We start from the raw sequence: 14,035 nt of genomic DNA, 5'->3' as shown, positions 1-14,035 counted from the left end.
TAGAAATGATTAGTTCACCATGAGAATGGGTGTAATCGTTCACATGCTAGTTATGAATTGGTAGAAATGCCATGTGTAATTAGGGATTAGGAGTAACCATATTGTTCTGAAAGCAGCTTCAATTCGGATTACTGACGATTCATCGTTAGTAGGATTAAGTCGAAGTTAAGGTGGAATCAATCCCCTCTAAACTCCTTATCATAGAATCAACGTAGCATTCCCATAGTTGTTCTAATAGTTAGACTAGTTGTATCTTGTGGGTAGTTGCATCGTAGTCTAGTTGCCATTTAAGTAAAATCTCTCATTAGACTTTTTAGTTAAGATTACTTATAATGTAGAGAACACAAAGATCGCGTAAGGACTAGGAGTGGAACGAATCATCTACTCCACTATATCTCATAGGATTGAGAGTAGAATCTTTGATAAAATATAGACACATAAGATAGTTTTAGTTTACTTACGTTTTGAGTTTTATCGTTCATTTCGTAGGTAAACTATCAATTTTTATCATTTATCATAAGACAAGTAAGTATGCAAAGAAATGTAAATCAAAATGCATAAAAACACAATGTGAGAAGCCCTCGTCTTCTTTCAATCATAATAGAATGTGTCTAGGATACAATAAATAGCATATGAGAATCGTGGTTGACTGGTTGTAACGTAGTTTGGTGTTTCACTCATGAGTTGCACTTAAGTGTTTAAGTTTGTATTTCAATGCCGAAACATTGTGGTTTGGTTTTTGAATCACGACTATATTTGGTATTTAAGTGTTCACATTCAAATTATGGCTACGTTTTCGCGTTCAAATTATCATTACCTTCACAATCATGAGTTTGTTTACGTGTTTTTCTAATACATGTCCATAGAACCCCTCCCATAATTTATAATTTAAATGAGATACCAAAATATATTACCGCATTAAACGCCAATTTTCTAGTGTATATATAACATGTCAACAACATGTATAATTTTTTCCATAATGTTTGTTTTGTTTGTGTGTCTAAAGTGATTTTTTTTCTTTTTTTATTATGTACTTAATAATTATGTTTAAATTTGCATATTATCTGGTAAATTTGATCTAAACATTGGTCACTTCAAGCTCTAAACTTTCACGATGTGCAATTAATTCAGGTAAGGTGATAGTCAAAGGGAAATTTTACTTGTAAGTTTCTGGCTTTGAAACTGGTGAAAGGGTAGCACCTAGTCACCCAATATTAAATACATATTTATTGCTAATTAAGATAACAACAAGCTTTCTTCAAAAAACATCTCCTCAGACGTCTGGGACAATATCACAACCACGGCTCCATTTTCACACTATTCTGCTTTCAGCACAGGCAAAATCCTATCTAGAATATGGCTCCCCTTTCCTTGATGGAAAGCACCGACATCAAAGCTCTTCTGAGGCCAGGCAGCCCCTTCTCTCCTAAAAACAAGAACATAATGAAGTTGTTCATCGACAACAAGCGTGGAGAGCTTCTAATCATTGGTGAGGTCATGAAACACTTGAGGGAAACTAAGGCACAGATGGAACAGGAGGAAGAAGCAAACCAAGAGATGGAAAATCTTAGGTATGAGAAGTTCAAGTTAAGACATTTGCGGTATATGCTGGCTCAGGAGTTTGAACCCATGTCATGGCCTCCTAGGTGCCTTTGTGTGTGCCATTCAAATGAAAGCATTTATGTTTAGTTGTGGCTTCTTTGCCGTTTCTTGTTTTGTTTTGCTATGTATATATGTGTCTTTGTTCTGTTGTTCTAGGTAGTTTAATTGTTGTGCCAGTGACTACCCATATCTTCTTACTAAGTTAGACAACTTTTTCTGTATATATCAAGGGTTATTAGTTTATCCATGTGTTGCGGTCTGTGTTAATTTGTATTTACTAGTTCATCTTTGATCATGTGTCGTAGTATTTTTGTGATGAACGGAATATTACAAGTAGACACCACAAATGGTGAATTGCGTAGACCATTATAATGTTCTATCCTGTTGGTACACTGTCTTAGGATGGTTAATCACAAATAAGTATTGATCATTTTCTTAGAATGAACAAATCCATCACCGATCACACCATTGTTGAGGACTTTAAGATGTTGAATAAAACATATCATCATGTAATCTAACCGTACCAAATGAGTATCCCAATAATGCTCAACAGTGTTTAAGTCAGCCTCAGACCATATAAAAAGTTAAAAACAACTAAAACCTCAGATCTAACATTGCCTTCGCATCACAACCTCAGATCTCATTTACTTTCGGTGTAAATCCATACAGTAGCGAGAGAGGGTGAGAAGAATTTGGTAAAAAACAAACCTTTGGTCCTGAAGTAAGAAAAGAAGAGGTTGCTAATTGATTAAGGCAGTGGCTATTTAGGAGAACAACGTGTCCGGATTTGCCCGAATTTTGGTAAAAAATTTGTTTTTTATGGCAAGCTAAATTTTATTGATTTCTGACCACTTTGCCAATCGTATTACCAATTTTGTAGCCATAAATTTAGTCCAAAACATTTTGTAACTGATATTTGAAGTGAATGTCCACATTATGTTGAAAGTTTAACTTAAGGCTTAATAACAGACTTCCTCATTCAAGAAATGCAGAAAACAAAGTATGATACATATAATGGAATGTATATGACACAATTGATATTCTTGATGTGGTTAATGGCATATACTTATATAGTGATTTATTAGGCTTGTATAATGTATTGTTGATTTATATTGTTATCCACATGGCACAAGAATGATATGACACCGTTGCACACTTTTTTTACAACGCTGGTTTATAACCCTTATAACATAGCAATGATAGATAACTAACAATGAACAAATTAAACCAACTATTCAAAACATATCCCAAATACTACTTTTCGCAACATTTGCTTAGATTTCATAACTAAAATATGCAGTCAATTTAGGTAGATTTATTATAATGCAGAGAAAGGTCTGTTATGTGGTCATTTAGGTGTAGACAAAACTTTCAATTTGAGAGGATATATCATTATAACAAAACATCCATCGGAGAGCTAACTATATCATGTCCAACTTTTCAATTATTTCCTTACATTTTAGGTTAAGTTTGGGGAAAAGGTTGATGATAGAGAAATACAGTGAAAATGGTGAAGAATGTAGAGAGAGAGAGAGTGCTTAGTTGTTCGAAATGTTTATATGTGTACTTTTCATTATTAGTTTGTGTAATTATTATAATAATAATTATTATTATTAGAGTAGTGAGTGAATGTCCTATGACACTTCACTGTTACCTAACTAAATAAAAGGGATCCGTAAATAAAATCCTTCATACTCGAACTTCATTCTGCACAACTAAATCATTCTTATGGCAAAGTTCTGCTACGCGGTCATTAGAGGGTGGCAACCAGGTATATACAGGCACTGGAGTAGCTGCAGTTACCAGGTAACTGAAATTATCTTCCTCCAATGTTTTTCAAACTGGATTCTCAAAATTCCGTTGACTTTCTAAATCCCTTAGTGCACGGGTTGTGAACCATTTCATGAATAGGTACACAAATTAGCTGGCCAAGACTACATTGGATGTAATTCTATCGAAGAGGCGGAGTTACTGCTTAGGAAGAAAGGAATCAACAATTACTATGATGAGTTCAATTTAGACATTAGAAGAGACAACCGTACCACTCATACCCACGGTTAGCACTACTACAGGGGAGACTTGCATGCAAACCGAGCACAACAGGCTATCAGTTTTACTTAGGAACATGGCTCTCGTCATTATTGGCCTACTTGTTGTTCTTAGGGACCATTGTTCTTATTGCTCTAATGGTTAGGTTGATTTTCCTATTGTAGGTGCAGAAACTATGTATATGGATATTTTGCCGATTTGCTTATGTATATGTATTTCGCCATGTATGTACGTACTAGGTTTATTTTCATGCTGCGCTATGTTCTTGGCTATTTTGCTGACACCTTTCTCTAACTACACTCTTGTGTAAGTGTGTTTCAAATACACTGCAACAGAAGATATGGGCTCAAACCCCAGGCTTTCTGTGAAACTGACTTTGTGTTTACGGACATGTTATATAGTGTCTTACACAGCTTATGTAGTGTCATATATATAAAAGCTAGCCACAAAATAGCTAATAAGCGTAAGTTAAAATCTAGATATTTCAGCACTTGTTAAGTCTTTAGGGTTTGTCGATTGAACTGTAATGGATCTACTGCTAGCATAAGTTGAAATGAGTGAACATTTTGGATGTATTTTAATTGTAATTGATGTAGTTTAACTGTGAAATGATAATGGGCAATGATTCAAGAAATGTGAATTCAGCTTAAACATAATGGGAAACTTACACATAATTACAAAAATTTGTAGAAAAACAACAACTCAACAAAGGGACAAGTACAAATACAGATGTTTCCAGAGTATGTAAGTTACTCTATTAGAGATACACTGTGTTATCTTCATACATAGTTATGTTGTCGTGCATTTAACCATTGAGGAAAGGTCATACCATGTTTAATAAGTAATAATTTAACAGAACCATAACACAATGCAGTGCTTCCTGCTCTTGATACATAAGTACCCAGTCTATTAAAACGTACTGGCTAATAGGAAATAAATAATTACATATATAAACGACTAGTTAAATTGGGTTTCGGCAAAGTTTGACAGGAATGGGAAAATGGACTGAATGCCACTTGGTGGGATTATTTGGTCTGATAGGACCTTATTCTCCATGAAACTGTACCATATGATCTTGTTTATCCAACTGAAAACTCCAATGTCTGATGGCAGTAGGTCGACGAAATTTGCATGGCGAAAACTATCATACAATATAAACGTCCTGGGTTCACTCTACTGGTTGTTCTCGTACTGCTGCAAAACCCACAGTTCAAATATTTTTTGAGTAAAGGTGTTGCCCACTGGCCACAAGGAAAACATAACAGCTATGGAGCCATCATAGAGAAACAACTTGTAAGTTTCAAATGGACGTTCAGTCTCCGGTAGCCTAATCCTTGTCCATTGCTCCTGGTGAATGTTAAAAACCAATATTCCTGTATGCTAAAGAGACCAATGCAGAATTCCATTTGTAACAACTCCGGCCTTCGGGTTAATGTGTTCATGATTATTAACAGACAACTCCAGGTCGTTCAACCTTTTCCATTTGTCAACTTGGGAATCAAATAATTCAACATGACAATAGATACATAATTTCCTGTTGTTGTCTCGGGAAGGCCGGATAGAATCGTACCTCGGTATTGAAATCCTAACAATTTTGAATCGCAAAGGTTCCATAGAATTCACCACCATGTCCACACTTTCAGTGTAGAATTTGTTCCTAAGATTATTTAGGCGATGAACGTTTCTAGTCGTTGGTTTGCATATGTAAAACTGTTGGTAACTTTCGTAAGGTGTGTTCAAGAGAACAATACCTTCCATTGATGAGGCAATGACCGATGTACCATATGGTATGGAGTCCAAACTTGGAAATGGAATTGGTGGTTTGTTTGCAATGCTTGAAGCAAAAGTTATCGTCGTTTCCTTTTTGTCTGCTGTATTTATGACGTAACCAAGAAAAGATCCCGTCATCAACGCGTGCTCCTTGGTGAAGGAACTTGAACTTGTAAAGACTGCCCATTTTCGGGATACTAACTTGGCTTTTTTTAGAAAAGGAAGTGGAGCACCTTTGACAATTTCTTCACAAATTTCTGCTGGCATGTCCTTGTTGGTGTTGTTGGTGTTGTTGGTTTGGTTGTTGTTGTTGTTCTTTCCATGTGAAGTAGATCCCTCAATTGTTGTTCTTTCGAGTGGGCTTAATTTCAAGTGTGGAGTTTTCTGGTTTAATATTCGGACCTTTAATATTCTCTTAATGCCTAGAAGTTTTTTGCATTTAATATTTAACTCAACCGTTTTTTACCAGAGTATGGCATATATATATACCGTCTTATAGTAAACTTATCGTGTCCTATCCATTCCCGTGGCGTCTGCAGGAAGCTCTCATTTGATATTTGAATCTAGGGTTGAATCTAACTGCCTACTTAACACTAAAACTGATGCTTCTCAAATAATGTCTATATTATGGCACACATAATGTCGTATAGAAGTTCTATAATGTTATAAGAATAAAGTGTTGTGTTGAGGGTGATAAAATTTCAAATTTGAACCTGACCGCCTAATTAACTCTAAAACCGATGCTTCTCGCTATAGACTAAGGTATGGCGTAAATAATGGCCTATTGGGCAGCTATGGTGTCATAATAGAAAAATTGTCGTGTTGAGGGGGTTTTATATTATATTTTTGAATTTGAATCTAACCGCCTAATTAACTCAACAACCGATCCTTATCTCGACCACCTTGAGTATGGCGTACATAATGGCCTATCTTGTAGCTATGTTGTCATCAATGGAATGGGTCGTGTTCGGGAAACTCTAATTTGATATTTTAATCTAACAATCTATTTAACACAAAAACTAATGCTTCTCTTTAAAGCCTAGAGGATGGCATACTCAATGTCTTATAGGGAAGTTATGCTATTATATCTAGGATGTGTCCAATTCGGGGTGCACTAATTTAAAATTTGAATCTAATCACCTAATTAATACAAGAACCTTTGTATCTCTCTACATACTAGAGAATGGTACACATAATGGCTTATATGGAAATTATGTTGGCCTATGTGGAAAGTATCATGTTCATGCTTCTCTAATTGTTAATTTGAATCTTACCGCCTGGTTAACACAAAAACCTTTAGTTCTCCATTTGACTAAAACATGGTATACATCATGTCGTGTATGGTATTATTTAGGCGCCATATCATAGTAAGGATGGTTCTTCATCCCAGCAATGTTATAATATATTCTCTTATTAATATTTTCAGTTAGTATTAAGAAATTGTTGTTCGTTATTGAGTAGAAGTGTACAGGTGTGTTTTCTGGATTTGACTATTGACAAACATTTTCTTGTTGATGTTGTCAGTTAGTGCAACGACAATGAACTTTCTATTTAGTTGTTATTGTGATGTACTTAAGTTAAAATTTTAATATTTCTTATGCCTAGGTTGTATCCTATCAGGTTCTACAAACAGGTGGATCTACAGGGGATCATTGTTGTCAGGTCTTTACATTTTGGACCTGATTTGTGTTAGGATAGCACTTGAAAGACGTGGATCGACAGGATCAGGGCTGATACTATACTGTTACACGAATTTTAGGCAAACCTGCTGAAGTTTTTGGCTGATGTTTTACATTGTTAAGGAGAAGTAATGTGAAGTCCATTGTTAATTCACGTAGAGGAGATTCTGCATTACAAAACATGTTATATACAGTGGTAAAAGTCTTTTAACCACAGTTTTAAAACTAACAAAGACAAGCACTAATTGAAATTGCAAGAAAACTAGAAAAATATGTGCCAAATAGAAATTGCAAGAAAACCATCCCTAGATGACCTTGTAGCTGCCACAAGGTGCCTACAAACACTTGAATCACAAGGTGAAGACACTTTACACTTTTTGTTCTTCTTGCGAGGGAGGGCGCTTACTTCCGCTAGTACCAGCAGCTGTCACCAGGCCACCAATTAGTCCTGTTTGGTAAGATGTGAAATTTTCAACCACACCTATACAACATCCAAACAAATGTTCCAACTTGACTCTTTTTAATGGTTGGACATCTTGTATATCTGGGGCATCTCTAATTTGTGTAGATTTTTTTACCCACGGAACCATTGCCAACATTACGTTCTTACTGACTTTGGGCAATGCATCAAAAACTTTCCTTTTGAATTTGATGATTTGAGATATAAGTGATCCCGCCTCAGTACCTGCAAATTACTTCAATAAGCGAACTCAAAGCACTCCAACAAACAGGTATAATTGCATGATAATATCATCTAAGAGGTAGTTCAAGTAAAATCCATGTAACCACAAATCTAATCAACATGAATCAAAACATAAAGAACTACCTAAAATTAACTTGATAACAGAACGTGCAGCTTTTTGTTCTGCCCCCTTTTTGCTCCTAGCGGGAGTACTCGTATATGTTTTACCTTGGAAATCCAAAGCTGAGATGAACCCTAGAATAAGACAATTTGACTGGGTAGTTGTAAAAAGAGGCATTTCCAAACCAATCTTCACTGCAAATTCATTAAAGATGGATTCACAGAAGGTCATATCCTGCAAAAGTGACTAAAACAAATAAAAATATATAACCTAAGTTACATTGACACGGATACGTGTGTCGGTATCCGACATGGATACGAAGTGCCTAACATGACAAAATATAAAAAACTTGAGGTATATCACATACAATGTTTCCACGAACTGTGGACACGTACCCGATAGATATTATTTCTAAAATATGGTGTGTCCATGTACCAGAGTATATAACTGTATACCAACCCCGAAATTATACAAAAATAAATAAATAAAGCATAAAATTACAAACTAGAAATACTCAAGTTGGCGTTGACAATGTTGAACATCAATATTTTGCTCTCTCAGTATCGCTTAGGTAAATTGAGAAACCGCTTACTTTAAAGGGGTCCAAACATAGTTTCAAAGTTACACACAAATTATACTTCATTATAACTATAATGTATAAAGAATAAAACTGTAAGGAAGCAGTGAAAAGTTACAAGCCAAAAATCCACAAAAAATTCCAATAGCATTATCTATTGGAATTAGGTGGTTACCAACCTAATATTCTTGTAATGAAGACAAATGAAATCAATAAGTAAGGAAAAGAGGAGAGGTATGATTATAAGGTACTCTAACTGTATAATGAACAATCACAAAAGAAAAATGGCATGATAGCTAGCAACATACTGACATAGTACTAACTACAGTATACTTGGAAGAGAATTTAACAGCAACATGGCTTCATTAAAATAACTTGCATAAGAGGAAAAAGTAGAACAAGGTTGGGTGGGAACATTAACCATTTTCATCCCCAACCAACACAAGACTACAGAGTATTTCATGCTTTATCTAAATCAATAAGAAAAACAAAATTGGGTACTCGAGCTGCAAACATATGCATACTTTCATCAACATTAACCAGAAGAATATTTACAAGCTTGCATAGTTACATATGAGCTTTATTTTTATCACTTAAAACAAAACAGCTCCCATAAACATAATAATTCACATGGATAGAAATGTGACCTTTCACAAGGTGTCTCATGTTAACGTATATATCCTAACAGATTACAAAGTATATGTCATGTTAGAATAATATAGCATGATATATATAACATCATAACTAGATCAAATAGCATAAGTAAGGCTTAATTAAATCAAGTCACAACATAACCATGACTTGGACATGTCCTTATTCAATTATAGTTAAAACTTTTCTTCCTTAATCCCATTTATTCCCCTCAAGTCCTTACCCCAAGACCTTGATACCAACCTCCCAAGTCTTGACCAGTAGGCCACTGGATGACACTATGATTTGGATTTTGGACATGTCATCTAAGTGTCATCCTAGTTAAATAGTCTAATTGCCATATAACATGAGTGTGCACACGCACACGCACGCACACATGCATGCAACACACCTCATCTATTATTGGACATCTTTCGTCTTTGACCTCTTTCAATATAGATTCCAGAGCAAATTTAGCAGCATTCTGTTCTGCCTCTTTCTTATGTAGAAATGTCTCAACCGATATATAATTTACCCCATCAACCAAAACAGAAGATCTAAATTGGGTCACAGTTCCAAAGCTTTCAGTAGTATAGGTCGGAAGTGGCAGTTTAGATTTCTGAGCATACTCTTGCAATCGGTTCTTATGCATGCATTCATCTGGAATACCTACACACATAGTATAAAATATCAGGATATGGGTGTTTATCGATACTTAATTTCTTGATATGTATCGTGGATGTCCAAATTGAGCCCAGTATTTGAACAATGTAAAAGTTGAGAATGTACCACTTGTGTCCATCATAACTTCAATTAGACCACGGGGTGTTCCCAACTAGACAAAAAAATAAACGGAAATAAAATCCATGTCTACAACTTTTTTGCACAGAGTTAAAAAGTAGGTAAAAAGTATCTAGACAAAAAAAAAGTAAAATAAAATAAGGGATAAAGTTAAAAGTCAGAATGGAAAATGCAAAAAACCATTTAATCTAGGTTTAATCTATGACACTCATTGTCAGATGTAATGTAATAGGTGACTTTAAAAGCTAGTCCGATTCTAGTCGGAAATCGAATGGTCGAAGTGCGAGTAGCGAGTAGGTTTACTCGGTCGGGGATTAATTGTGATTACTCGGGCGATTTTTTCTAAACACTATATTTCTATACATATACCTGTTAAATTACTTAAATATAATTAGCAAGTAAAAGCATTGATATACCAACAAAATAAAGCCAATAAACGACTCTGTGGCCTAATGGATATACCAACATAAAAAATATATGTAAAAAAAAATCAATCGGTAAATAACTAAACACTAAGAAGTAGAAGAAATGGAACTCTCAAACCCAACAAGACAATGGTGGTTACTAACACTTATCCATCATACTCAAAAAATGGAGAAGAAGGAGAGCTAGCATACCTGGAACTCCTGGAGGTGCTGGAGTGGAGAAAATGAACTAGTGTACGACCCTTTCAGTGTTTCGCGAGCCCTACATTCGCTTTGGACCTTTTTGGTTAACTGTTTTTTGGGCAAAAAAAAAGGCCCGAGTTCACACTATTAAGTCGCCCAGGCTTGAGTACTTATTAATTGAAATATCGGCCGATTTCTCAGTGATTTTTTGTCCCCAACCACTCAAGGGGAGTAATGGGCTGAACTGATCGGCTAGGTACCGAGTAGGGAGTACCCGGCGAGTACTCGGCGATTTTATAGCACAACATGTACTTGGATGATTGAGCGAGAGGGAGAGAGACATGAACAAATATTGAAAGAAATTGTAGTAACACTTTTCACATTACATCCCAATCCTTTAAACCATTTTACATACTTGTTCATTTTTAGTATTAGTATTGGATGAAGAATCACCCATTTTCTCAATTCCCTTCGCCAACGACTGTAATTTTTTTTTATAGTTTTCTCAATTCTCATATTTGTTGGAGTGTTGTAATTTTGTGATGATAGGAATCTTACAAGTAGACAGCACATATGTTGAATCACATAGAACATTATAATGTTATATCCAGTTAGTATGATGTATTGCGTTGAATAATCACAAATTAGTGCTGATCATTTCCTTCAAATATACAAGACCATCATCGATCACAGCATGGTCGAGGACTATCAGTAGATGAAACTGCACATGATCGGATAATATAACCTGAACGTTTCAAATCGTGTTTTCATTGGGCTCAATTAGCCGACGAGGTTATTTCCAATATATGAAATAAATACCCTAACTAAATCCATTATATAACTAAAACTTCCAGTCATTATTCAACAAAATGATCTTCTTTCGCACCTAGTTTCATAGCCACCAATTCACATACAGGCAACATTTCAAAATAGAAATCCTCTTATACATTACATTTAAATCCAAATAGAAATATAAATACAACTTAAAAAATAGTTTTGATATCCTAATAAAAATCATTCCTTATTATTATTCTTCTCTACATCATTGATCCCAAGTTCATCCATCTTCTTCAAGAAACCCGCACAAAACTCTTAATTATTACTCACATAATTGGTCTAAAAGTATGATGGTTAAGGGGTTAAAACTACAATTTTGGCTCTTATCAAACCACCCCCAAACAGCATTTTGGTTGTCCTCAAGCAAAGATGAGAAATTAGAATAAGTGACAAAAAATGGAGTTCTATCTACTCTCGTTTCGCTGAGTGTGGTTGCATTGACCATATGCAACAAGGCCTTAAACCACTAGGAATTTCCTAGTGGATGAGTTATAGCCTCGTGAGAGTTTTCCAGTGAAGGTATTCACAAACTTCATCTATACTACAACGACTAAGAAATAAAACTATTGTTTCCTTATTTATGTCTCAATTATCTATACATCTCACTAGCAATGAATACAGAATAATCATGTCGAAACCTAAGCTAATATATGCATAATAATCAATCATCTACGAATAAACATATATACAATGAGTAATGCTATGAAATGCAAGAATGTGTCCGTTTCTCAAACTTTGGAATAAAGCGTCCTTAAGTAGGTTCTCACATAAAAGTCAAGACAAAAATCACTCTGATTTTTCCACTCAAGTTTTGCTACTCCAGTGTGCAGTGTGCATACTTTACCTTACAATCTCAATGACACACAAGGAAGCCGAAGTTGATCAAACACATTTGCCACTTACTATCCCACTAACCTATTCCTAATTGAGCTAGAGGTCTTTATTAGGTGTTCATGGGGATTAGGAGATGGTTTAAGAAGGAAGGAAATGGATATTCAAAAAGGACAAGTCTGAGATAATAGAGTCTTCATATTATGTAACTAGAGAAAACCTTGTTATTTACTTTTGCTTCTACACTTTGTTTCCATCCTTAGCCATATATTTTTTTTTTTCTTTGGCTTTTGACTCCTTTTATTCTATTTTTTTGGAGTTTTTATTTTATTTCTATTTTTATTTTTCTTTTCTTTGGATGGAAACTTCTTTTCTTTATTTTCTGAAGCAATTAACTAACTTTTGTTTACACAGGTTTTTCTCTTATTCTTTCTTCCTTATTTTATTCTCAGACTTATCTAAATTGGGTAGGTTGAATTTTTTTATTTTGTTTTGTTTTGTAATAGGGTAATGGATTTGTGGTTTATGAAAGGGCTAATGAAAGGCTCAGAGGGGCGACTAGCGGAAAATAATTCATAGGTTTGAATTTCTGGCTATATATCGATCCAAAGAGGGCCTAAATTTTCGCTTAGGATATGGCATAGTGATCAAACAAGTGGACGTGTGATTTCTCTATCCGGATTTTACTTCTCCCTTGTGTCATTTCTCAAATGTTTCGCTCATATAAGGCTTTAGGCTATATTCTCACAGGATTTGTAGAATAAGTTTCTAGCCTAGATTTCGTAAACTTATTGCTAACAATTATAGATACTCATGTAATATATTTATAGATAGATGCAAATATTATTACCTACATATTAACCTAAGTTTCTAACAATTATTCTCGATGCAAAAGCTACGGAGACTTCTAGATTGTTAAGACCATAGAGAAAGAAAACAATACCAATATTCCTAAGTGTATAGCATAAACTTATTTATTTATATTTTTGAAATTTTTAACTTGAAAACAAATGCATATTATACATATCTATATCCTAACGGATGCCTTTATTACAAGTGTTTCTATGCCCCCAAACAAGAAGCATGCTTTGTCCTCAAAGCATTTAAATAAAGAGGGTAGAAAAATACCATGGAAGCGCCGTAAAATTCGGAACATCTGAAAACAAGGTTAGAACATACTAATATAGGAAATAAAAAAGCGATGCAACTCTATAAGAGTTCCACCCATTATGGGGTTAATGTAATTAAATTGCTTGGGACATAAGCGCACACTAACTGAAACTAAAAACTTACCTCCACTCCAAAGTTTACTCGCCATCCTCCTCTTCTATAAAGAAGTGAGGTTCCTTCGCATCCTGCCATGCCATTATAATTTGCCAAGCTTGTCGTCATTTATCATCTACGGATGCTAACCTGTTAAGCGCCACTTGGTCGGATGGGGTGTAAGGTGCAACCTGATGAGGTTGTATGCTCCACCCTTGCCAAGTCATTGCACGGAAAGATCGGATAATACAATTGGTGGGTCTCACAATTTCGACCCCAACCCAATTCGGAAACGGGCACAAAAATAGGGAAGAAACATAGCATAATACGGAAACTAAAACAGGCATAAGAAGATACTTATGCCTAGTGCTATGGGCTCATGCTAAACTAGACATCAAGGTTCTGGGAAGGTCATGGCACATACGTCCCGTGGCTAAAGCAAGGAAGACCCGCAAAGTGGCATCATTCACGTAAGAAAAACGCCATTCCCTAAAATGTTTAGCATGATCCAAAACATAACAGTTCCTATATTCATGGATGCCACCAAAGGCGGCGTTATATTCGCCTTGGTCCTCGATACGGAAA

At 35.2% G+C, this 14,035-nt stretch overlaps 1 protein-coding gene across 1 annotated transcript; it reads right to left on the bottom strand.

Annotated features, from left to right (window-relative positions):
- Window positions 1-7,468: 7,468 nt before the first annotated feature.
- LOC147497411 (double-stranded RNA-binding protein 4-like) lies at window positions 7,469-9,912 on the bottom strand. Its single transcript, XM_086562877.1, has 4 exons — window positions 9,900-9,912; window positions 9,523-9,779; window positions 8,011-8,137; window positions 7,469-7,785 (listed from the first exon to the last, which is right to left on the bottom strand). Exons 1-4 carry the CDS (start codon window positions 9,910-9,912, stop codon window positions 7,469-7,471), a joined length of 714 nt encoding a protein of 237 aa, XP_086419003.1.
- Between the last annotated feature and the right edge of the window lie 4,123 nt (window positions 9,913-14,035).

The sequence above is a fragment of the Coptis chinensis genome, chromosome 5 (assembly GCF_015680905.1).
Source record: "Coptis chinensis isolate HL-2020 chromosome 5, ASM1568090v1, whole genome shotgun sequence".
Lineage (NCBI taxonomy): Eukaryota > Viridiplantae > Streptophyta > Magnoliopsida > Ranunculales > Ranunculaceae > Coptis > Coptis chinensis.
The sequence above is the reverse complement of the archived record's forward strand: the minus strand, read 5'-3'. Positions and strand labels throughout refer to the sequence as shown.

What these genes read in the sequence shown, in the direction of transcription:
- LOC147497411 (XM_086562877.1), bottom strand. An exon ending in GATGTCCAATAATAGATGAG is followed by an intron (nt 8,138 to 9,522) that starts GTGTGTTGCATG and finishes TCACTTTTGCAG; the next exon opens with GATATGACCTTCTGTGAATC. An exon ending in CTCAGCTTTGGATTTCCAAG is followed by an intron (nt 7,786 to 8,010) that starts GTAAAACATATA and finishes AGTAATTTGCAG; the next exon opens with GTACTGAGGCGGGATCACTT.